The sequence below is a fragment of the Chelonoidis abingdonii genome, chromosome 14 (genome assembly GCF_003597395.2).
Source record: "Chelonoidis abingdonii isolate Lonesome George chromosome 14, CheloAbing_2.0, whole genome shotgun sequence".
In the NCBI taxonomy this organism is placed as follows: Eukaryota; Metazoa; Chordata; order Testudines; family Testudinidae; genus Chelonoidis; species Chelonoidis abingdonii.
Window position 1 is genome coordinate 30,352,813 of NC_133782.1, and position 25,677 is coordinate 30,378,489.

General features: G+C 54.8%; 2 protein-coding genes across 4 annotated transcripts in view; both read right to left on the reverse strand.

Moving 5' to 3' along the window:
* The window catches only part of MTCL2 (microtubule crosslinking factor 2), a 92,817-nt gene that overhangs the window by 36,756 nt on the left and 30,384 nt on the right, over nucleotides 1–25,677 (reverse strand). For all 3 annotated transcript variants that reach the window (XM_032789297.2, XM_032789296.2, XM_032789295.2), the window contains 6 exons: nucleotides 24,700–24,858; nucleotides 14,034–14,096; nucleotides 7,455–8,708; nucleotides 5,870–6,028; nucleotides 2,839–2,964; nucleotides 1,615–1,845 (listed from right to left, as the gene is read on the reverse strand). In XM_032789297.2, coding sequence (XP_032645188.1) covers nucleotides 1,615–1,845; nucleotides 2,839–2,964; nucleotides 5,870–6,028; nucleotides 7,455–8,708; nucleotides 14,034–14,096; nucleotides 24,700–24,858 — 1,992 coding nt within the window. The remainder of the gene's footprint in view (nucleotides 1–1,614; nucleotides 1,846–2,838; nucleotides 2,965–5,869; nucleotides 6,029–7,454; nucleotides 8,709–14,033; nucleotides 14,097–24,699; nucleotides 24,859–25,677) is intronic.
* SAMHD1 (SAM and HD domain containing deoxynucleoside triphosphate triphosphohydrolase 1) overlaps nucleotides 1–25,677 on the reverse strand; it is a 268,902-nt gene that overhangs the window by 7,816 nt on the left and 235,409 nt on the right. The window lies entirely within an intron of this gene.

The following is a 25,677-nucleotide window of genomic DNA, read 5'->3' on the forward strand; positions in this document are numbered from 1 at the left end:
GCCTGTACCCAGCAGAGCCCAGGGATAGGAGATGACCGTGAGCTGGGAAGGAGGACCACCAGGAGAACTGTGTGTGATACCCAGGACTAGAGTAACGGAGGAGCTGCACACGTGGACTGAAGGCCTTCAGCAGAGCTGTGGGGTGGGGGTGATCTGGTCTCAGCACCTCCCCAGCTCGTGTTTCCTGCTCTTCCGTATCAGGCACCAGAAACCGCAGCCTCGTGCCAGGGCACAGTCATCTTCTGGCCTCAGCACAAGGCCGGGCCATAAAGAGGCTGTTGTTACCAAGCCTCAGACACAGTCGCTGCCGTCCAGAGGCTGCACACTCTCTGCCCGTCATTTGTTCTCGTTTGTGAATGAGTTTAGTTCTCAGAGAAGCGAGGGACGAGAGCCCGGCACAGACAGGTGCTGGGCACGCTTCCCCGAGGGGCAGTATGCACTTAACTGGCATTAGAGCAGGGAGCAGCTGCCCCGGCATGGCATGTAGATGGGCGTCTCACGGATGTGCACATGAACAGTAATGATGCAGAGGTGCAGCCCGGAGACTAACAGGCCCCAGCCTGTCTGCTTGGATGCAGGGCTGGAGTCTGAGGGCTGACCTATGCTGGCTCCGAACTCTCCTGCTTCCTGCCCTATGACCTCCTCCCTAGCACGTGACCATTGCTGGGGAGCTGAGTGCAAGCTGACTTTGGGTAACAGCCAGCAGGTTTCCAGCAGCCAGCACCGTTGAGAGGCAGACGTGGCCCTTTGCCCCGGGCAGCAGCATGCCCCAGTCAGAAAAACCCTGCGCCAGGGACCACCTCTGCCCACAGAACAATCGACACCGAAGGCAATGAGCCATTAGCCCTGCTGTCGCTCCCACGTCTCCATGCTGCTCCCATTCCTCCCCCTGCACCGAGCTGCCCAGCCCAGTTGCCCAGCTGCTGCAGAAAAGAGGGCAGCATCCAGCACAAGCCAACCTTTGCTGGCACTGTCCAGGCTGTCCCCACACACAGCATCAGTCTGGGGCCTTTCTGAACCCGCTGAGTTGGGGGGGGGTTGAGTGTAAGACAGGACACAGGACACCACTCAGATGCAGGAAACCACCCAGGACAGAGCACAGGGCAGGGAGCAGCTTGCCCAGCAATGTGCCACGGGGCCCTTCACCTCAGGATACTGTGGGACTTTACTGCCTGGCAACTGGTTCCTGCAGTGACCTGGGTTAAATGAGCAGGGCTCTTAGGGGGCTGCAGAGCGTGAGGGTGGCACCAGATGGCACCTTATACGCAGTCCCATGTGAGAGAGGAAGAAACGGCTAAGCCAGACTGACCCCCATTGTCCCTACAGTGGCCCTCCCCAGGCCAGAAGTGATGGGAGTTGGCAATGCTGACTCTACCCAGCTGATAGCCCAGAGACTGCAGGTCCCAGCATGCCAAGCTCCCCCTCTCAGGCTGCGGCCCACAGGCTCTCCAGGCTGCATATCTACATGAAGGGTCACAAAGGGTGGGATCAGCTCCACTCCATGCCACCCGGCTAGCTGCCTGCACAGACTCTGCTGTAGGTCTCTCCAGTTGGGAAAGTGCAGCCCTGTGCCTGGCAGACTATGGGATGGGAGCTCCTGGCTGCATGTCCTACCTCCAAGAAGCCATCGCCCTCACTGTGAAGGATCTTCCCTTGTCTCCAGCGTTTGAGAAACCACTTGAGCTTCATGAAGAGAAGCAAGAAATTCTGTTTGAACTGCTGAGATTCCTGCACCAGGAGGTTCTTCTCCTGGCTCCAGAACTTCTGCTCCAGCCGTCTCTGGAGGCTCAGGCTCTGCAGCTCAAACTCGCGCCTCAGGAGAGCCTTCTGCTGGTCTTCTCGCAGCTGGGGGAGAGCACCATGAGAAGGATCCTCACCTCAGCCACGCAAGGGCCCCCAGTGGGTGCTGCTGCAGAATCTGTGCAGGTGGTGGGACTGGGGGGTTAGGCCCCTGGTGGGGAGGGTCTGAGGCTGGAGCAGAGCTCCTAGGGCTGTCACTCATTCCCTGGCCCCATGGGCACCAGGACAGGAGCGGTGGAAGAGGGAGGGCCCAGAGCAGGGTCACCTGCCTCTGGAGATGGTGGTGCTGTGCCAGGGAGCTGTGGGCCACAGCAGTGGGGATGGGGGAGAAATATGGACTTACTGGATATTTACCCTGACGACAGGTTATGGGGAGTGTGTGCGCCCCTCACAAGCCCCGGGCACACTAGTGGGCCAGGGGAGGGAGGGGATGATCTCGCAAGTGTGCTGGGGGAGGGGAGGAGGGAGTGATCCCACAGGCCCTGGGCACACTGGGGGGATCTTGCGGGCCCCAACTGCACTGGGAGGGGGTCATCCCGTGGGCATGCTTGTGGGCTGGGAAAGGGGGCAATCCCACAGACCCTGGGTGCGCTGGTGGGGGAGGGAAAGGGGGAGTGATCTCAGGGGCCCCAGGCATGCTGGTGGGCGGGGGCAATCCCATGGGCCCTGGGCACGTTGAAGGTCTCAAGGAGGGGCTGTGGCACGGCTCTGCCAGTGCTGGGGGAGAAGGGTTCAAGTTAGTGGGGGCCCTGGGTGCTGCACACTCCTCTGAAAGAGCAGACGGCCACAAGCTCTCATGGAGACTCGCCCTCTCCCCCACAACAGATTGGGCAGGCAGTGGCTGCCTTTGCCTGCCCAGGAGGAGCTGGGAGTGGGATGGGGTTCTGTGCTTGTCTCCTCCAAGCTCTGTGACTATCCCCAAGGCCCAGCCTGGTTCTTGGCTGCCCCCCAGTCACTCCCAGCCCACGCAGGGGCAGACGTCGTGGCACAGACCACACTGGGTCGCTGCAGCAGCTCCCTGCGGCGCCTCTCACTGACCTGGCAGATCTTCTGGGAGAAGTTCTCCAGCTCCTCCTTCCTCAGCTGCCTCTCCTGGGCGAGCTGCTCCTGCAGGCCCTGCAGGCTGTCGTTGGCTTCAGCCAGCACCAGCTGCAGCTCCTTGATCTGCATGGGCAGTGGACAGAGTCAGTCCCCTGGTGCCTCATCACGCCCAGGCCTCATTCCTCTCCCATGGAGAGCAAGGCCCACAGTAGCCCGGAGGGGGGCCAATGCATTGGAGCGGATGACGGATTCAGTTCTCTTGAGCTCCACCCCAGCCAAGGAACAGAGGAGAAGGCTCAGAGACTGCACCTTTGGTCTCTGCTCCTGACACATGCAGTGACCTTGAGCTCATCACGTCCCCTCTCTGCCCTGCAGCTTTAAAACTGGGAAGCCACGTCCTTCCCGCCAGGTTCCTCACTAGTCAGCCAAGGTACATAGGTCCCGTGGCACACAACTGGGAGGAGCTGCAGACAGGCACACAGGACTCGGAGCCTGGGGCAGGTGGCCATTTGCTCTACTGGGGCCTCGGGGCAGCCACTGCTCAAGGGCATAAGGGAGTAGAAAGGCCCCAGCCCTGATCGTGCTGCTGCTGGGACGGGGAGAGCTCAGGCCATTGCAGCCAAGCAGTGGTTTGGAAAGGCTGGGCCTTCACCCAGGCCCTAATCAAATCCCTCTCAGTTTAGTCACAGAGTCACACTGCACTCAGGGAGCAGCTCGGAGACACAGGGTCTGGCCCAGGAGCTGAAGGGTGGCGCAGAGACAGAGCCCCATTGAGCAGCGCTTGCTGGAGACTGGGGTGCGAACCGGCCTCTTGGAAAGTTCCCCTTCCAGGAGCTCTGTTCTCCCAGTGCACCTGTCCCTCCAAGGGTCTCCTCCCTGGACGTGCCTGGCAGTAGGTGGCTGCTCACAGGATCCCTAGGGAGGGACAGGACCTCTAGTGAGCCATCGGAGCCATCCCCTGCCATTGGGGTCCCAGGCCCACATTTTAAAGGCCTCTTTTCCATGTCTGGACCTTGGTTAGTTCAGAGCAACTGAGCCAACAGCCCTGCTGCTGGCTGGGTGCCATACATCCACTCGTCTGCAAGCTGCGCCCCCCCCAACCCCTCCGAGATCCACAGCCCCAGGCCGACAGCGCCAACCTTTCCCGAAGCTCTGCCCTTCCCGGGTCTGACAGGAGCAGCATGACAGGTGGCACAGCTCAAGGTTTCCAGCCACCAGCCGGGCATGGAGCAGGGCTGCATACCCAGAGGCCAGGACACAAACACTGCACCAGTTTGTACAGAGATTCCCATCAGCAGAGCCAGCCTGGCAGGAACATGCCGCTTCGTGGAAAGGCAACAATGAGACTCATGCCAGCGCAGCTCAGAACCCAGACCCTGCTCTGGAGAGACTGGCCAGTGCAGGGCTAGGGGGGCAGTTTGTCCCCCCCTGTTGAGGGGTAGCCAGGAGCTGGGGAGGCCTCCAACGCAGGCCCTGCCTTGCATCACTGCTGCAGCCATACCTGGAGCCATTCCCTTCCCACTCCAGAATGCCCCCTACCAGGGAAGGGCAGGGCCACAGAACTAGCACTAAGCCGGCAGAAACATCACACAGAGCCAGATCCATGCCTGCCCTAGGGTGCCCATCACTGGGGCTGCAGGGGAGCTGAGGCAGCAGCAAGTGGGGTGCTGTGAACAGTCAGGCTGAGCAGGCAATGAAGAGCAGGTGGGTTCAGCAGCCCCCAGCCTCGTCAGAAGGGGAAGCAGATGGGGGCAGGAGGGTGCTAAGGGGGTGGAGAAACCCCCTTAGGTCAGGCTAGGGAAAACCCTACTACCCAGCAGCCCAGGACAAGGGTCAGGGCTCATGCCTGCTGCACAAGGACAATGGGGGCGGCTGAGGGCACTGGGCCCAGCAGCACAGAACTACCAGAGGGGATGAGGGCGGACCAAGCTGCCCATCACATCAGCAACACCGTGGACAGTGGAGGTAGGACCAGGGAGCAGAGCCCTGCTGGCTGTGCCTGAGGCAGGGCTGTGCTATGAGTGCCCTGACCCGAGCTCTGGGGCAGTGACTGGGGAAGGGAGAGGCAGAGGCAAGGCTTCTCAGTTAGTCATGGCTTCATCTTCTGCCACAAAGACCAAACCTCAGTTAGCTTTGGGGCAAATTAAACCTCCACCTGGTTACATGCCCCTGCTGCAAACCACAGATGGAGCTGAAATGAGGAGGGAACTGGCCTTTCGAATTTGTTACAGCTTTGCCTTGCAACCTGAGCAGCTGCTGTGGAAATGTACCATGTGCAATACAAGGCCGTCCTTGAGACACACACAGACTATTCCATATGCTCTGCAGAAGAGCTGGGTCCACGGATACTTCATGAGTTGGGCACAAAAGCATGAAACCACCCTCGGTCAGGGCTAAACCTGGCAACAAACCCACAGGCTGGCTCAGCAGAGGGTAACACTGAAGGTGCTGCGCCAGAGAAGCGCAAAGCCCGTGGCACAGAGGAGGCGGCTCAGAGACAGGATGCAAACACGCTTCCCAGAGCTCGTGAAAAGCCAGCTACCCCAGGCTTCACGTCAGGAAGATGGAGCACTGGGTGGGCAGCTTGCAGAAAGCACAGGGAGCTTTCTGGGCAAGGCACTCCTTGTTTGGGGCTGGCAGCACTTTCCTGCCTGTGGAGAAGCAATCAGAACCCCTCCCCGCATCAGACAGACACAAGGAGATCTGGGCAGAGAGATGGGAGATCGTGAGAGGGTGAACCCCTCTCCCCTACAGCAGCTAACAGACACAGACCCCAGTCAGGGCGATCCAGCAGCTCTTTGGGCCTGTGTTCCCTCTCACCCGGCTGGGCCGTGGGCCTGCTGAACACAGGTGCCAAGAGCTCTCCCATGGGGGATCCCCAAGGGCCCCAGCATAGCCACTTCTGCCCCACATCAGTGCCTCCCCTTACACATCTTTTGGCCTTCCCTCTCCCCACACTGACTGAGCATCTCCTAGGCCAGCCCCATCTCCTGCAGAGCGGGGAGCTCCCGCCCCTCTGCTCACCTACCTCGGTGACATAGGAGTCGTTCTCGTCAGGTCGGTAGGGCTTGTAGTTCCTGGGGAGTTTCACATTGGAGTCCACGTCCATGGTGTTGTTGCTGAGGTACAGGTCAGGCGGTCGGCTCCCCGCGGCATCCCAGTCCAGGCCGTCCCTAAAGTCTGGCTGCTGCATGCGTGGGCAAGTTAATGAGAACAAACCAAAAGGGAGGGAAGAAAAGAAAAACAAACAAAACAATGGGTCTCAGAAACAGCAAAGAACTACAAGACAACAAAAAGGATGAAGAGGAAGAGGAGCTTCAGCACCGTGGCATAAGACAATGTGGAAAACAAAAGAAAACATAGGATGAGGAGACACGTGGGCTGGATTGTTTGGGGTGGGAGAGAGAGAGAGGGAAAAAATGTGCAAACCCCAGTTATGGTGCCATGCAGTGACTGCTGGGGTGGGGAGTTTGGGCTGGGTTAGACTAAAACCCAGAAGCATGCAGGAAAATAGAACTCTGAACAAATGAGAGTGTGCTTCAGAAAGGGGCACTGCCACCCAGCCACCTCTGGAAATCTGCTCCCTCTTCAGAGCCCGGAGCCCTCTACCCTCCCCTGGCAGTTTGCAAGTTCTCAGCTATGGTCCTCCTCCTCCTGCTGCACGTGGGCTGGGCGATGTGGAGCTCGGGGAGGTAGGGCATGCTGGCAGGTTTTGGGAACAGCCTGAACTCAGGGTTTTTGGCACACTCCCAGCGAGTCAGATTCTGGATGGTGGTGGCCAAGGGTCCATGCCGTGAGGAGACGGTGCTGCTGGAGATGTTCCTCAAGGGGAGTGCCATCATGCATCTCGAGGGGATTGTGTGCTTTGGGCCAAGCCACACTCTGCTGCTCCAGTGGCATGGAGGGGCTGCTCCCAGGGACAAGAGGACATGTTCAGAGTCTTACTAAATTTGCCTTTTAGATGTTCACTCTGGAGTCTCTTGCTCCTGGGCTCTCTCTGCAGCACTTAGCAAAGGGGCTGAGTGCCGCATCTGGCTGTAAAGTGGGGTGCCACCTTGATCCTGGAGACCCAGGACAGCACCCCGTGCCCTCTCTCCCACGCACTGTACTGACTTCACAAGAGCCTCCCACCTCACTGAGATAGCGACTGAGCTCACTTGGGGATGTTTCACCATGACAGGAATCTGGCCTCAGACCATGCAGCCACTGCTGGATCTGCAAAACAGTGCATTCACCTGGGACGGATCCTGGGCATGCTGAGATAGGACTGTACTTGAGAGCCCTTCCCCTGTGGCTGGGGACAGGCTCAGTGTCAGCCACCCCACGCCCCAAGTGTTCTGAAGTGACAATGACCCAAAACAGTGTTCCTCTGCCTGCCCAATCTCCAGGGCTCCACCTTCCCCGCTATGCACACTCTGTTAGAGCAGAGTCCTATCTTGTCTGTGGGTTCATTACCATGCAGTGAGTTGTTGTTAGTTTGTAGTTCACTCTAGAGAGGCACAAAGGAGGTTACATTATAGGTGGAGTTTGTTTTGTTAAAGCAGGAGAAACAGCACAGCAAATAAAGCAACCAACACTGCACAGGAACGGCAATGACATGGAAAACACCCTACCTGGAAGTCGGAGCTGTGCTCTTTGCGCAGTGCTCCTTTGGGAGAGTCCTGAGAGCCGCAGCTGGGCAGGAAGGAGAAAGGATCCATCTGCTCTTTCCACCAGTCCCCAATGTGATCCACCTTCCTCATGAAGGAGCTCAGCTCCTGCTGCAGGACGCGGAGCCTCACGAAGATCATGTTGATCAGCTTGGAGTCACTGGTGCTTTCACTATTGTTATCCACCGGCTCACTCAGCACCAGATCCATGCAGTCATTGTCCAGACACACCTTCAGGCTGGAGGTGAAGCCATTGGAGTCCGAAATCAAGACATCGATGGCTCTGCTAACAAGTGCGGCCTGGTCCCGGATGCCGAGCAGAGTCTCCAAGTCCTTGGATTTGAACAGCCGGGTGGGGCTGCTGTCCTGAGACTTCCCGTTGCCATTGTTGGGCCCTCTCTCAAGGCGATCCCTGGCATCATTCTCTCCTCCAACGGGCACCTCTCTCCAGAGAGGGGTGGGGATGCAGTCCGCAGAATCGCCAGCCTCAGCGTCAGTCTCCATCATCGGCCTTGTGGTCTGGCAGGAGGCCAGGTCGCAACGCTGAAGGTTAGAGAGCAGCACGCGGTTCTCATACTGCAGCTTCTTCACCTTGCCGCTGAGCTCGCTGATCTGCACCTTGGCGGTGGCCAGCTCCTCTTGAGATGGCTCGCTGATCACCGAGCAGCTGTCCTCCGACAGGGTAATGTCCAGGTCGTGGTCCGACTTGTACTTGTTCAGCTCATTCATGAGGAGCTTGTTTTGGTCTTCCAGCTCCATCAGCGACCTCCTCAGTAGCTCTGCCTCCTCTTCCACGAACTGCAGGTGTCGCCTCAGCTCCACCTGGCTCTCCCCAGAGTCCCCACAGCTGGTGGAGGAGAAAGCAAACCGAATGTCCTGCCCCATCAGCTCTCTGTCACCTTGTCCCTTCATGTCATCCATCTCTGCCCTCAGCCCACGGTTTTCAACCTCGAGCTCCACGATCCTCCGACTCAGGATGTTGGCTTCTTCCTCAACGAGCTTCAGATGGGCCTTCAGTTCTGCCTCTCGCGAATGAGGGGAGTCCACCAGCTCCTCTATGGACAGAGAGCTCTCCAAGTCCCCGTACAAGGAGCGGTATTTCACCAGCTCCTCCTTCATGCTGTCATTCTCCTTGGCTAACTTCGTTAGTTTCTTGCACATCAGAGCTGACTCTTCTTTTGCAAAATGCAGTTGACACTTTAGGTCTGCGCTGTCCTCCTATGGGCCAAAATGGCACAGGCATTAGAAAACGGGCTGCCTCTGGTTAAAAATGAGAGTCATAGACCACGTAGGACCATTGTGATCACCTAGTCTGATCTCCTGTACAACACAGGCCAGAGAACTTCTCTCAAATAACTCCCAGAACACAATGTTTTAATACCTATTGTTTGCAGCTCTACAAAGTTCAAGTAGTCAGCCTGCCTATTTGTAATTTATCAACATACATATGAGCCAAAGCACGAGGCCAGGAGCACAACACATGGCTTCATACAGACTGCAGTTTATTGAGAATTAATGGCCCTATCTCAATGGTCTCATTGCCTCAGATACACTGGGCACGTGAGAAGTCTGGGAGCTCATGTCACGAAGTGGAGCTGTGCCCTCAAATGTAAGTGCAGAATTTGGTCCTTGAAGTTATGAATTAATTTGGGGCACTGACATGGAAAAAAAACAAGTGAACTGGCCTATAGCAGATATTCCACCATTGTCAGAAAACCATCCCTCAGGTCTGCAGAGTTCCAGTTCCTATGGGCCCTACCAAACCTCAGATACCTGGAAATACAGCTCCGTGGAATTGTGGCAAACACAGGAAAAGGGTACCCAGGGAGCTGGAAAGCAGCTAATCATACAGGAGATGGGCCCCAACTGGTCTGAACTGACAGGAAGGAATTCACACCCCTGATGCCCCAGGGCACTGAAATGATGTTCAAACTGCACTCTAACCAGGCCAATAAAATACAGCTAAATGTTGTTTCAGCAGCGTGGGGAACAAGCTGTTGGACTCTATGTGGAAAAATAAAAACCATAAGCAGGTTTCCTCTTGAAAGCCTGGCATTGCTGTGCAAGTGCAGCAGTGTTTTGAATTAGTTCAGATTGCTACAAATCCCTCCTCTGGGCTCCCTTCTGCTGCCCAGCCAACAGGAGTCAATTGTTTCAAAACAGAGCAGCACAGCCTCCCATTCGCTCCCTTCCCTCGGCTCCTCACTCCATCCAGCCTGCTGTGTGCTCGCTGTGCTTGGACTGAGCGCGGCGGGGCACAGAGACGCTCTGTGTGCTCTCGGACAGTGCCGCATACATCCCCGCGGACGTTAGCAGCAGCAAACACAGATCTCATTTGTCTAAGGGCTGGAAACGTCAAAGATACATTTTCAAAATGAGCTGAGCCTTTCACTGTACAGCTCCCAACAGCCACTGGAACAGCCTCACCCACATCCTGACCCAACAGCTGAAGTATCTGTCCCTGTGTGCCATAACTTCTTTGCATGTGCATAGATGGGGAAATCCTGCTAGGTCCCATCTGCCCCCTTCCCCCAAGGGCCAATGCTGGGTTGCTCCTCTCAGCACCACTCTCTAGTGCTTAGTCCATGGGGCAGTGGGGAGGCCCCCAGTTCCCTGGAAAGACTATTCCCAGGAAGATTTCCTGTAGTTCCCTTTGTGGGAATTCACTCCACTGCTCTGAGAGTTGCCCCACTGCTGACAATGGCATAGAGGGCCAGCACTGATCTGACACAGATCCCCAGTGTCTGTCAAGTCAGCCTTCCAAAGCGGCTTGGGGGAGCCCCCTCCCCTGCTCACGCCAAGAGAAGGAGACACACAGAGGAGAGCAGGGTGCTCCCTGTGAAACACCAAGCACATGTCTTGTGGGGAAGGGAAGTCAGCTGCCTGAGGGGCTAGAGAGCACTGCCACTCTGCGACTTCCATCTCAAAACCCAACAGTAAATACTAAGCTAGAAAGATGGGATGAAGCCATTGCATAAAGTGGAATAAAGGGGAAAGCTGGACCTGTTCCACGTCCAGAGGGACAATCGAGGGGAAAATCTCAGCTCTGCTGTTCGTTACCATCCATCTTTCAAAAGCCAAACGGTTAGGAATTTGGAGATTTCTTTCCTGGACTCCCCAAGAGCATTAGGGATTTTTTGCTCCACGAATATGACCTCATGCAAAGGGTCCGTTGGTTGTAAATCTCATTGAACGCATTTCATTTCCTGTTTTCAGGGCTGGGAGAAAGCGTGTTCCTGGGAAAACTCTGCACACTGATGACAAATCCCTCCCACTGAGTGCCTTGTGAAGCAGTTAAGATCTTTTTTCCAGATGGTCAATACAGTTTGAAAATTTAAATTCAACAGCTATGCCTGAGCCTGCATCATCCTCAGATAAGCAGCAGCTATTGACTCTGCAAACTTCCCAGGCTGCTTTATGAAACCCCACAGAGCTTTTTACAACAGCCTCATTCAGAGTGTAAAGGTGGGTGCCTGCTCCTAAGCTAGGGTGCAAACCCCTGCTTGACGGAGCAGTGGGCATGATGGCCACACGTTATCCTTCTGGCTCGCTCGAACATTCAGCAGGAGCTCACCAGCTGATTTCAGATCAGTGGACGCACTGTGTACTGAGGAGGGCAGGATATAGCCTTTACTATGTCCTATGAGGGCCAAATTTTCAAGTGTTGAGCACCCTCAGTTGGAGGCAGATTTCTAGGAGAGGTTTCCATTTGGGCACCTAAATAAAAGCCAGATTTTCAAAACACACAACTCCCCACAGCTCCCATGGGGACACTCCTGGCCAGATTTTCAAAAGATCTCAGCTCCCAAGATGCGGTACCCTTTTCAAATCTACCCCTTGCTGATCTTTCCAGTTTTACCCACAGTGCTGAGACAGGGGTGGTCATAACTCACATGAGGCAGAGCCTCGAGTCCCCTGGACCCTTTCGCTAAGTAGCATGGACAACCTAATCCCTTTGCCCACCCTTGCACACCAGTGCACTGCTCACACCCTAGGGATCTCTGGACTATCTGGGGGGTCCATCTCCAGAGCTCAGCCAGCTCTGCAGCAGCCATGGGGTCAGTCTTGGCTCCATGAAGCCGACAGCATGAGAAACATGAGATTTATGTCCTGTGGCTTGGAATTGGGTTGGGTTTGTTTCCTCAGCCCCTTGTGGTATCTCATTAGGAGGAAGTGGGGATGGTTTTGTATTTCAGTCTCAACAATGTCTTGTAAGAATGTTTTTGATGTTGTCAAAGGCCTGAATGTCTCCCAATAAGACGGACAAAGATGGCAGCGGAGACAGTGTTTCCAAGGGCAGCTCAAACGTGCAAACTGGTACACCTGACCGTTAGCCATAGTGCCCAACACATATACAGACGTGGGCTCCAGGGGAACATCCAATTGTTTTGACCAAGTTCCTCCACTGATGACATATGGGAGGATAGAAGTTAAGCCACAAATGAAAGGAAGAGAAACAAGCAGAAACAGCCCCCCATTCTTCAGCATGTCCCCTCCACCGAAGAGATCAGCTAACACACAAACACCCTGTAAAGGGAAATCACAGACTGCTTCCTGGTCAATGACTTCAGAACCACCACCAAGCGTGTCACTGTGGGCAGTGGATTATCAGGTTTATTCTCACTGCGCAGATTTGGGGGCAAGAGAAACTCTCAGGAGACATGGACCTTTCCCTAACTCTGCAGGGAAGATATATCTGCTATTCCAGTGGCTACTTTGTATGTGTGTATGAATCTGCGTGTGCACCCTGCACACTAAGCCCCCCCATACAGATGGCAGGCCAGATCCTCAGCCAGTGGAAATCAGCTCAACTGACATCAGTGTAGCTATGCTGATTTACACCAACTGAGGCCCATTCTGTGTGTGTGTGCAAGCTGGAAGGCCAATTTTATCCTCACTGAAGATTTACGCAGGGCCATAAGTTTAACCCTGTAATGCAATGAGTTGGAATTTCATCTAACACTCATTCTGCTGCAGCAGACTCGTGTTATTTCCTTTGTATCACTGTATCATTCTAATGAACCCTCTTGGCATTGCTGACAGTGTCTTGGGTTACATGATATTCCACTGTTATTTGGGATTAACTAATGCAGCTCATGAACTCAATATCAAGCGTTTAGATGCTGGAGACAAACCAGAGCAATGAACGATGAAGACATTACCGATCAGTGCTTTCCTACCTCTAAAATGCTGACATCAGCTTTTGAGAAAGGCTTTTACGAACAATAAACCACTTTCATTTCTGCAGTGACACCACCAACTCTGAACCTTCACACCCCGGTCAGGTTATCAGAGAGTCAAAGCCACTGAACACACCAATCACTGAGAGACAAAATCCTTCCACCAGTGGAGAGAGCCCATAACTGCTGCATTGTCCAGTGTCCTGTGCAAGGCAGGGATGCAGAATGCACGATGTTCAGGAAGGTTATAAGGCCAGACTGCTGGACAGAGGCACCTCAGCTGCACCCACTAAACGGTCTGAGCAAGACGGATACCTGAGCATGCCCACGGGAAATGGCTCATGCTGCAGAGGCAAGAGTGAATGGGACACACACAATCACCTGATAGCCAGGGCATAGCACCCTCTCTGCAGGCTGAGCTTTGGCTCAGATTTTTAAATATCATCTCAGTGTCAAAACTGCCCAAGTGGTGCTGGGGTCACTGTTCTAGCCAGGCACGGTGCTCTCTCCACCAGGCACACAGGAACAGGAGGTGGGACTGGGAGGGACCTCCTGGGTCCTCGGATCCAGCTCCCTGTTATCGCAGGCAACCCCACCATGTAGTCCCCATCCATCCCATGCAGCTAGGCCCAGAGCCAAGGTGTAAAGCAAGGGCACTTAGCTACATATTGGGCCTGAGCAGTTTTCTGGTTAATGGATCCTCGTTACTCCAACGGAGTCTGGACTGTTCTGAGCCCCGCTCCATTTCTTCAGGCTTGACCCTCTAGCTGTGTCATAAGAATCCTCCCTCCGGCCAAGTAGGCCTGGCTGAGATTCCCTACAGAGCACATCACTCAGTATGCCATATGCTCATCTGCCCCCCCACCCAGCCATGTGGGGGTGAGAGCATGAACTCTGTAGCACTCCCTAGAAAAGTGACTTTCTAGGGAGTGCTTGGAGCTGGGAGCACTGCTGGGGCAGATGCTCCAATTGCTCCTCAGCCATTGGATGTTCTCCAGAGAACAGCCCCAGCTTGGCCGCAGAGAAAGTCAGCTACATGGCTCTCTGCAGCACCAGCATCGCTCCATGGCTGAGCAGGCTGGCCAGCCCACTTGGCACCTCCAGTGCCTCGGTGGGGCCAAGTTCCAGGCCTCGGGAGCTACGTTCCAAACCCTTTATTAGAAACCCTTCACCATAACCATTCCCCGGGGGCCACTCGACTCACCAGGGCCACACAAATTGAGGCATGATGCTTCCACGTGCACAGTTGCACTGCTATGCCAGGACTGGCCACCTGTAGGGTGAGCATGGCTCTTCGAGTTCTACAACACAATTGATAGTCAACATGGCCCTAGGAGGGCCTGACTGGCTACAGTCTGGGTACCTGGATTGAAGGCTTCTTTTCAGTCTTCCCCACAGAACGAGATCCCCTTTTCTTCAACGAATTCTGGAAAGAGAAGAGAAAAGGGTTATGCTCAGGTGACCACACACCAAATGTGAAAAATTGGGACAGAGGGTCGGGGGGGTAATAGAAGCCTATATAAGAATAAGATGGAAAAATCTGGACTGTCCCTATAAAATTGGGACATCTGGTCATCCTAAGTTATGCAAGTTGTTTGCACACTGCACTTCCCATGCAGCCAGGACAAGCATTTGTGAATTTGCTTATTTAATATCACGCAGACACTTGCACAAGGTGACTGCGCTATCGGTTGTGTGCCCAACCCTGAGCTAGAACCTTGCTTTTTGCTGCCAGCTTTGGTTGTGGGTGCTGAATGCAGAAAACCAACCCCAAAATGTGAACTTTGACCTTTTCATCACCAAGGTCAATTTAACCAGCTGCAAAAATGATATCAATGCCTGCCATGCTGCATTATGGGTAAGGCTGTGTTTATGTCAGGAAGGTCATGGAGACATTCTCTGCTTCAGCCCCAGGGGTTGAGGGATAGGAGCTGGCAGCCAGTGGGGGCCCCGAGAGGGTTCCAGCAACAGGCGACAGCCTTGCACAGCAGAAGACAGCACCTTTGATGAGCGGCTGGGTGTGCCCTGTTTTCTCTTTGGGAAATATGGTCAGCCTACAGCTCCGAGCTGCCCTGGGTGGAGGGAGGCCCCCCTGCAGCTTCCAGCTGCTGTGGACAGAGGGGGAACCCCACAGCTCCCAGCCACCACAACAGCAGGGGAAACCATGGAGCCGCTGCAGCAGAAGTCAGAGACAGGTCACAGCTTCTGTGATTTTTTGTTTACTGCCCCTGACCTGTCCATGACTTTTACTAAAAATAACCATGACAAAATCTTAGCCTTAATCATGGAGGCACGTTGCCGCCGACTAGGAGAAATCCCATCACGACATGGTCCCCAGCTAGATTAATGGACTTTGGTCAAGGATGTAGTTAAAGGAAGGGAAGGTGCAGCAGGCAGCAATGCTGATAGCCACATTCCCCTGAAGGGGGCGGCTGGCAGTTTGTTTAATGCCTTGCATTCCCAGCCTCCTGCTTCTGCGGATGGAAGAACACCAAGCACTGAGCCACTCCCCAGTGAAGCAGGGAAGTGCTGTCACAGGCAGGGTCTGCCATGTACTAGAGCAACACAGCTGGAGCTGGAGACCAGCAGACCTGATTTCCAGCTCCTAGCTCTACCCACTAGGCCATGCTGCCATCCCAGAGTGTCTAGGGGCACCCTGTGAACAGGGCGGTGTACCCCACAGGGAGCAGAGGCACAAGAGGAAGCTTCTGTTCCTACTATCCATTTTGGTGATTGTCATAGATAGTAGGAGTTAATAAAACAGAAGTACTTTATATTTCTTTTGACTGTAAAGGGTTAATAAGTTCAGTAAGCCTGGCTGTTACCTGACCAGAGGACCAATCAGGGGACAGGATACTTTCAAATCTTGAGGGAGGGAAGTTTCTGTGTGTGCTGTTAGAATTGGGTGGTTGTTCTCTCTGGGTTCTGAGAGGGACCAGACGTGCAACCAGGTTTCTCTCCAATCTCTCCGATACAGGTTCTTATCAGTTCAGAATAGTGAGTACTAGGTAGATAAGGCGAGTTAGGCTTATGTTTGTTTTCTTTATTTGCAAATGTGCATTTGGCTGGAAGGAGTTTAATTGTGATTTGGCTGGAAGGCTTCAATTTGTATTTGCTGAAAGATTTTAATTGTACTTGTATAACTTAGCTGGGAGGCGTATTCCCAGTGTCTATAGCTGAAAAAACCCTGTACCCGGAATCCATCTTAAATTTACAAGATAATTTTTACTGTTTTTCTCTCTTTTATTAAAAGCCTTTTCTTGTTTTAAGAACCTGATTGTTTTATTCTGTGAGACCCCGGGGACCTGGGTCTGGATCCACAGGGAAATTGGTGGGGAGAAAGAGGGCAGGGGGAGAGAAAGGATAATTTTCTCTCTGTGTTTAGGATTACTTTCCTCTCAGGGAGAGTCTGGGAGAGGGAAATGAGAGGAGGGAGGAAGGTGAATTGTCCTCTCTGTTTTGTGTTCAAGGAGTTGAATCACAGTAATCTCCAGGGTAACCAGGAGGGGAAGCCTGGGAGAGGCAACAGGTGGGGGAAAAGGGTTTACTATCCTTGTGTTAAGATCCAGAGGATCTTGGGGTCCCCAGGGAAGGTTTTGGGGGGACCAGAGTGTACCAGGCACTGGAATTCCTGGTTGGTGGCAGCGCTACAGGTTCTAAGCTGGTAATTAAGCTTAGAGGAATTGATGCTGGTACCCCATCTTTTGTACGCTAAGGTTCAGAGTGGGGAATTATACCATGACAGTGATAAAGGACAGCTCAGCCTGGCATCTCTCAGCAGCACAGTGCAGTGTATGTAAAGCAGACACCATCACAAACCTCCCTGGCTTCTGATTATCTCACTTGGAAAACTTCCACATGTACAGGAACCCTGTTGCAGGCCTTCTGGCGCCACCCACTCTGGCCTGTCGAATGGAGATCAGCCACATGCAGTGAACCTGCACACCAGCTCCTAAAACGCCCACTGTGGGTATCTTAAGGCTTTCTGACTGAAACCCTTCCAGCAAGGGCCTAGCGCTCTTCTCCCCTCCCCGGTTAAAAGAGGCATTATCCAACCATAGTGGAAAAGCTTCCTTCTGTAGAGCAGCCCTTCCCCCTGTCCTCAAGGTGAGGAAGGGAGTTGGACAGTGGAGAAGTCTAATTTCCTCTAGAAGCTGAACACCCTGGAGGGAAGTCACTTTATCATAAGCTGCCCTGGGCTTTGTAAACCATGCTGACGCAGAGACAGCTGCCCTGACAAACACTGAGTGCAGACAGAGTGACCGATACAGCTGGCTCAAACCTATTGATGACTTTGGAGATCAGGCCCGAGGCCTCGTACCGGTGGGAAGCCAGTGGAGGAATCGGCACAGAGGGGAAATGTGCTCACAACAGGCTCCCCTGTAAGGGGGTTGGCTCCCTGAAGAAAGAGACGCCTGACAGCTTCGGGGCAGGGCCAAAGAGTGAACAAACCCTGTGAGGTGGTTTGCAGGGCTACTTGACACAATACCTGACTAACCACGTCGGGAGAGGCTGCAAGTATCTGAGCGGCTCGTGATGGTCGTTGCAAAGCCATGTCCTGCACCACCCACCAAGAAAGTCGCAACATGCCCGTGCGGTTCCAGCATCAGCCCAGAGCAACAATAATGACCTTGGCCCAGGGCATTTCCTGGGACTTCACAACCAGTGGCAGCTCCTCTGTTGCACCTTAGAGCAGCAGCTCCTCCCAGCCAGTCATGCACCTACACTCCCAGCTTCAGTCCTCCAGTTCCAGGCCAGACTTCCTGGATTGGCCGCCCAGCTTGAGTCTTGATCAGGTAGATTTGCATGGAAACAGCATCTTTATTTCTTACCTGCTCCCCCAGCTCCAACCTGACATCACCAGCCAAAGGCAGAGTCTGTCCAGGTCCTTACGGTGCTCCCATTGCTGGCATGCCAGCACCAGAGTGCGAGTCTTTAGACAAAGTCCAGGAACTCACAGCTGCAGCCCAACAGTCTGAGGTCAGAGATCAGAGAGGAAGCAAGCTCGCAAAACGCTTCTTCCTACCAGCATCCCCTCAGGCTTGCCTGGGTTCAGCAGCTTAGCTGACCTCCGCCAGGCACTGAGTGAGGGGGAGATGATGCTGAGCCCAGGCTGAGCAGGCACTTCAGCCCAGGCTGCATTACCACTGGCCTTCCCCAGATTTAGGGCAACACGAGGAAGAGGATGGAGCTGGAAGGGAAGGCTCAGAGCACTCGTGTCTGTTGCTCAGATGCCCATAAAACCAGCCTGCGTTTGCTGCAAGAGCGAAGACCTGAGCCAGTTCAGGATGTTTCTGTTGATCTGTGCAGGGAGTTAAGAGGTGGGATCAGACTGTCTATTGATCAAAGACATCCGCGGCAGCAGAGGCCCGATGTCACGAGGATGGAGGCACCTGTACCTGCCCACCAGACTGACAGGTGCTGTCTCACTCATTTCCTGGGTTGGAGCCTGATGCAACAGGGTCCAGCTAGTTGGCCACCAGGAGGAACTGGACCCTGCTTGTTTATTAGCTTCTCTATCAGCTTGTTCAGGAGTGTGAGGCCTGCAAGGCAGCACTGCCCGGTCATTCCCTGGAGTAAGGGTTCTGTTAGTTCTGGGCTGACTCCTGCCTGCCTGGGGCAGCATGGCAGATTCCTCTGCTCAGGCGAGGTGCCCAGGTTGGATGACCATCTCTCAGGCAGGGTCCCAGAGTTCTTTATGCTTTCCCCATCTAAAGGGGCAGATGCAGGCGGTGCCCAGGTGCCACCATTGGCCCAGGAGAGAAGCAGCTTTGCTGTTATAATTCTTTTACCAGGCTGCAGGAACAGGGGGGGGTGGGGGGGGCAGCACAGGACTTGGGTGTGTATTTTCAGCTTGAGGAGAGAGCATTATTCATTGCTCTGCAGCCATTATAAGACCAATTTGATCTCAGTCCCCAGGGCTGCAGCTCCATTTTACTTGCCCAGGCAAAAGATCAAGCACTCCTGCAGGGTTCAGAGGTCGAGTTCTCCCAGGCAGGCTCTGAAACCCCTGGTCTCCCAGCTGCCTGGCTCCGGCAAACCCAGTCTCCTCACCTCAGCCTCCTGGAAATCCCAGTGTAAGATTGCCAGCCACTGCAGGAAGTGACAGGTTGAGGGAATGCAGACGCTCCTGGGCCTCTCCACCAGCGAGGAACCCACAAATCACGTCAGCACCAACATGCCAGCTCCCCTTTGCACTACACATATTGGCCCATGAATCCCAGATTTCTCAGTACTGGGGACAGACAGACTCCAGGGAAAGGCCAGAGCCCACAGCTTCTGTCTCCGGTCCCTTACACAGCATGGAAAGGAAAGAGGCGTAGAGCAGCTGAATGCTGCAGAGATGAAGGTGGGCTTTGGGGAATGGCTGATTGAGAGCTTTTTTCGAGTTTAACACCTGCTTTCAGTCCCGTAGCCTGCTACAGCTGCAAGCCTCTCAGGAAACCAAGCGGCTCTCAGGCTCACGTGGTTTCCTCCTTCCCCTGGGCAGCACGGAGCTGGCAGGCCCAAGCACTTGCTGATACAAGATGTAAGGCGTTTGTTACAGACATCCCTCCTATACATCTACTAAAAATGCAACTGCCCCTAACCACCACCACATTGTCCATAGCACGATGCCACTGAGACCCGAGCCATCACGCTCCCCCAGGTAGCTGAGACACGGCAGAGCTCGAGGCTAGGACTTGGGCCATCCAGGCTCAATTTCCTGCTCCGCCTCAGATTTCCTGTGTGCCCTTGGGCTTGCCCCTTAGACTCCTGGGGCCTCAGCTCCCATCTTTTCAGGGCGGGTCATCACAAGCCTGCCCTGCCTCCTAGGGTGGTGAGGATAAATGCATGGGAGATGGTGAGGGGCTCAGATACTGTGGGGAGGTGGAGTAAGTATCTCATAAGCAGGAGAGACTTGGACTGGGCAGCCAGTCCCAGGCAGGACCACCGCAGCCAAGCTGCCTGGCCTGACTTTCTGCACCATCCAGCAGGGAGTGTTTGGGCAGCAGACAGTGAATTCAGGGAGGGGACGAATGACCCAGATGACCCTCCAACACCACAGCAAGCACCTGCTGGCCTCGTCCTCGCTACCCCACATAGAGGAGCAGAACTGAAACCTGGGTAGGTGTTCCACCAGCTGGCGACTTCACAGGACACCACAACCATTTGTACAGCAGGTTTCATTCCGGCCACACGCGCAGCGCCTGCTGGCTGTTCAGGCCAATCCAGCAGGGCAGCAAAGCTGCTGGTTAGCCCCAATTTTCCGCTCAGTAGCAAAGAGGGTACAGAGGGCCTGCTGTGCAGCAAGGGTGAGGCGTTGCATCCAATGATGAACCTGCCCAAAGACACTCCCAACTTGTTCCCTACCCACAGCAGCTTGGACAATCCAGCTTCCAAGCAAGCAGCACCCGGGGCTCTGTCTGACCTCCCCGCCCGGGGTTGCAGCTGTGGGCTGTGCTGCCCAAAAGGAGTTAAGACCCCACCACACATGTACACACACTCGCACACGCCTTCTAGACTAATGCTCACTGCCTGGGCCTTGCCATGTCTGCTCGCTGCACATAGAGCAAGACCCAGGAACAGCCTGGCAGGGTCAGCTGGGGAGCAGGCACTGCTACCTGGAGAAGTCAGAGCTGGGATGGAGAGAAAAGAGGGGAGCTGGGTGGGTGTGGCTGGAGGGAGGGAGAGAGGGTACGTCAGCCGGGGAAGGTGGCTGGTGAGGGAGTCAGATAAACAGGGAGGAAGCGGGGGATGCCTGGGGAAAGGAACTGCCCCCAGCACACTCGGAGCAAAGAGGGCCTGCTGCCTGCCCAGAGACACTGCTTGTGGGAAGAGTGGGCCTGCGCCTGACAGGTGAGCAGGCTACTGGAGCCCTGCCGGGGAAAAGTGCAGCAGGCAAGGCAAAGGCTGCTGGAGAAGGGGGCAATAGAGCAGAAGGATATGGCGAGGCCCCAGAGGTTGAGATACATTTCAGGTAAGTGGCAAAACACACGTGCTTATATGAGTGAGCCCCAAGATTCTCCATCTGTGCACCCACAAACCTGGGGCCTGGGCCGGCACAGGCTCTGTGCACACCACTGCTTGCTGCAGGTAGGGTTAGCTCCAAAAATACCCTGGCCCTGGAAGCACTAATGCTTCCCACTGCCTAAAACCCACTTGTGACTCACCAGCTCCAAGTAAGGGAGTGAGCGTGGTTGGGATAATGTCTTGTGGCCATGCCCCTCCCACTTCCCTCACCGGCTGGAGGTGGGTCTGGCTGGCAGGCGAGCAAGGTAAGTTTAGCAGGTGCCATTTGGCAAGCCAGGCAGGAGGCAAGCCAAAAGGGAGGAGGAGGCAACAATGGGGGGCGATGACCAGAAGGCACGTAGCCATGGGCACCGAAAGGCACGTGCGGATTTTCAACACGTTGTGGCTTACGCATGAGCAGGAAGAGACACGAATGCCCAAGTGGACAGGGGGAGCCTGCGGGACAAGGACCCTCACTGCCATTATTTAATGTGCAGGGCAGCACACAGGATGCAGAACCATGGCAAACCCTGCCCCCGTGAGCCCTGCACGTAGTGTGGTGGTGAAGAGAGGGGCGTGCAGCGGCCTCTGAGGCTCATGATCATCAGCCCTTTGCCAAGCAGATTGCTTGGGGAGTCTCACATGCAGCGGCAGTTCCTCGTCATGGATGGTGTAGAGTCAGGTCCCGGGCAGGCACCATGCTCCTGAGCTGCTCCTACATTTTCAGCACATTACCTCCTTCCTTCCCACCAATGTTCACAGCTTTTTTCAAAGCTGAATTTGATTCTTGTTTTCCAGCCATTGCTGCCTGCTCCTGGTGCAGAGAGCCATGGGAGATGGGAGGGGGGAGAGAAGCCACACTGACTTGAAGGAGACAAATTTCATGCCATTTTAGTGGGTCTTGAGAAACCCTCCACTGTGAGGCACCAGGTCTACTGCTCCTCCCAGATGCAGGCACTTCCCCTCGCCCAGGGGAGCAGCTTAGCTGCCTCCTCTACCCCCCCAGCAAGTGTTTGGTAAGCAGCCCTGCCAGCCACACTACTAATCAGGGACACTTCAGTAGAGCAGTGCCCCGTGGATGCTGTCCTAAACACGTGCTGCACCAGAAATATTCACAAGCTGGTGCTGGGACCCAGCAGCCAAAGAATGCAGCTAAGCAATGCAAGCCTCTGCCTGTGCCAAGGTGCTGAGATCTAGGCCACTCCTATTAAGGACAAGCCCATTGTCAGGGCTGCTGCTGCTGGGAAGCCCCCAGGCAGTGAGCAAACCCTCCCAAGGGAGCAGGACCACACCACGCATTTCTCCAATGCTCTTGTGACACCAGCATGACCCTGGAATAGGGCTGGACCTAGCTGTCCCACCCCACGGCAGAAAAATGGCTGGGCAAGGTCTGGAGGGGGCGTCCCTGAGCCTGTGATATCAGCACCACAGTCACATCAGTCTCTGCTGCTGGGGTGATGGTGTCGGCGCAGCCATACCGCCAGGGACCACACCAGCACTGCTGGGTGGCAGCAGGACTGTGACTGCTGGGTGATGCTGGGTTCAGATTAACATGTCAGTCCTGCTGTGCTGAGCTGAGCTGCAGCATGTGGCTCCGCTGGGAGTCAGGACCAGGTCTTGTGTCATCCCCCTCCCGCCGCCAAAGGGCTCAGGCTCTCCGGGAGATGCAGCCCTGGGAGGGGAGAAGATGCACAGAGCCACAGGTGTTGCGGTGCCTGTGTTCGGTGATTAATTGGCCTTCCCAGCATTTATCCAATTATGGGAGATGCCTCTTCCGGCTGGAGAAATAATCAGCTTCTAATCCCCTTAGGGGCAAGCCTGTCCCTGCACTGAGCCTTGGAGAGGGGCTTGTTTGTTTTGCTATTAACCAGCTCAGCTGCTGTGCTGCCAACATGTGCCTCAGCACAGGAGGAAGAGGCGGCTGAGGGCTGTTAACTCACTTGTTCAGAAATCCTAATGAGACAACCAAATGAATCACTGAAGCTGCTAATGAGGAGATGGGACCTTGCTGGCTTCGAGGTATCCACTGCACGGACGTGCCAGCCCAGCCCAGCCTCCAAGCTCTCCCTAGCCCAACTCCTTTGCTGAGCCACCTCAGCCCAGAGGAGCATCAAGGTTTGGACATATTCGAAGAACAGCAGGCTAAATAAGTTAGCAGCCAAGCATGAATTCCCCAGAGGATGCCTGCTGGAGTCAGGACCTGACCCACACCTGCACTTCAGGTACAAGCCATTGAAAATACACAGCTCCCAGCTGAGAAAAGATTTCAGCCCCTGGTCATCACACACCTCTGAAGTGCAGAGTCCTGCGAGCTGGCACAAGGGATGGTTCTCCTGAGCTCACAGTGGACCCTCACAGCCCTCTGTAAAGGAGGCAGGAGAGTTTGGCTTTAGCTAAGACACCTGCAGTGGGCAGTCTCTTTCTCTCTCTCTCTCTCTCACACACACACACACACCCTATAGGTTTGTTTCTGGCACATCTGCAAGCTTTCAGGTGCGTGGGGAACAGTTTTTAGTCAGTTGGCACCTCCAGTTAACTGCACATTTCCCCTCAGAGATGACAATATTCTGCACTTATCTAGCACTTCCTCTCTCTAGCCCCTTCCCCAGGAGGGTCACCATTAGCAGCTCCATTTCACAGATGGGAAACTAAGGCACTGTGGGGGCAGCAACTTGCCCAAGGCCATGAAGCAAGTCAGCTGCAGAGAAGAGAGCACAAGTCACATCTGACTTCAAGCCCACTACTCCATCAGATCACAACTGCCCCTGGGGCAGCCCTGAGGACCCTAGATCTGGGCAGATCCACCTTCCTAGTCAAGCTAAGGAGCTTCATCTTCCTGCCTGTAGCCTGCCGGGACGCCTGTGAAGATTAACAAAAGGAACTTCAAACACCAGTGCACAGCACTGGCCTTTCCTCCCACCGGCCCCATTCATGCACAGCTGCTCAGAATAAGAAATGAACCACGAAGGCAGGAGGACAAACCCAGCTGGGCTGCATCTAGACTGGCAAAGAAACAAAAAGGAGTCCTTGTGGCACCTTAGCGCCTAACAAATTTATTTGAGCATAAGCTTTTGTGGGCGACAACCCACTTCATCAGATGCATAGAATGGAACATATAGTAAGGAGATATATATACATACAGAACATGGAACGGTAGAAGTAGCCATACCAACTCTAAGAGGCTAATTAATTAAGTAATTCCATCCTGCCTATCTGGACCCTTCCCCACCGCACGCCCAGAGTGACCCCAGACCTGGGCTGCTGCCAGGTGCCAGTTCCCCACCATGGCACATTCATGTTATCCATCACCCCCTGCATGCACTGGTTGCCCGGTGCATGCATGGAGCCTCCCTCTCCAGCTCAGTCACACACACCTCAGGCTGAGGTTTCTAGGCTCAGGAGGGGCTGGTTTCCCACTCATATGTTGGGCAAGTGTCACAGTCCCTTCCACCAGCAAACAAACGCACCCCCTGAAGGACATCTGCGGCAGCTCCTAGGCTTCCCACCCTGGCCCCACTCACCAACCGTCACAGGAGGGCGGAGCAGTATTTATTAGGCCATGTCTGTGGAGAGTTTCCCTACAGGCAGCCAAAGCCGCTGCTGTCAAATCAGAGAGCTGGAGGCACGCAGGTCAGCCCCTGCTGCTAGGGCCTCCCTGAACCTTAGCAAAGTAAATCCCAGCAGGGCTAGTGTCTGGTGGGGATGGAACAGAGATCTCACAAGCGACTTAGCGGAGGCCCTAGGCCACTGAGGCTCACAGAGAGGAGATAGGCACTGCCCAGGGCTTGAAACCGGGGGGAAGGTTAAAAATATTTTGATGGCAAAGCAGCTTCCATTTAAATGAGGAGAGCAGAGGCTTCTGTGGATTCCCAAGGTGCAAGGAGACAGGAAGCCTTCTATAGGCAGAGAGCCTGTAGTCACTAACCACTAACAGCTGGGCTGGCTCCCTGGTACCCCAGGGACCCATAAAATACCCCCCACCCCCACACAGCAGACTGCATACACACTCACTCCCCCATGCAGCCCAACCCTCTCACCTCACGCAGTTTGTCCATCTCATTCTGCAGCACCTGCTTGGCCAGCTCTGTCTCGATCAGCCTCTGGCGCAGGTCTTCATTTTCCTCCTCCAGCTTGATCCTCTTCTTCTCCACCACCTCCAGCTCGTTGTGGAGCCGCACAGAGACGTCCTTGGCCACCTGCAAACAGAGCAAGACCATGCTCAGGCTGAGGCTCATCAGCAAGGACGGGAGCAGCGTTTCTAATGCCCGTATGAAAGCAGTGCTCAGAGGGGCAGGCAGGACTGGGGCCCATCACGCAGGGATGCTCTACTTGCACACAAGGACCCAGACCAGGCTAGAGGTCTCTAACTTTCCTCATGGCTGGAAATAGCATTTCCATCCATGTAGACTGGGGATTTAAAAAACAACATGTAAACAGTAGCCACAGTTTATCTAGGGCCTACAATTTGTGAGGAGCAGCAGTAATTAGCCAGGAAGCAGCAGTTCTCAGAGCTGGGCCGATATGCCCACCCCTAAGCGTGTGGGAAGTCTGCCCTCTGAGCCCTCTCTGAGCTAGGGGTTAGATGCTCTCACTGAGGCCCCCCATTCTCTCCTGCATGGGGACAGCTGCTGGCCCAGCTTCCCGAGAGGACGAACCATCTTTGAGGGTGCTGTCACCAGCAGCGCGTTAGCCACCCTGATGTACTATGTCAGGGGCCTGGCAGTGCTGGTGGCAGCCCCAGGAAAAGGGAGCTAGTACGGGATTGCTATTCGAACCACTACATTGCTTCAAACCTCAGCTCCACTGAGAACGGAGGAAGGAACAACCGACGCCGGCAAGAGACATTTATTGTCAGTCCTGCACAGCAGGGAGTGCAAATTACAGGGGCCCAAAGTGTAGCAGTCGATGTCCCCAGTGCCCGCAGGCAGCCCTAGTCCGGATCCCCTGGGTGGCATGGAGCAGGAGCCAGCACCAGGGGCGGCTCCAGGCCCCAGCACACCAAGGGCGTGCTTGAG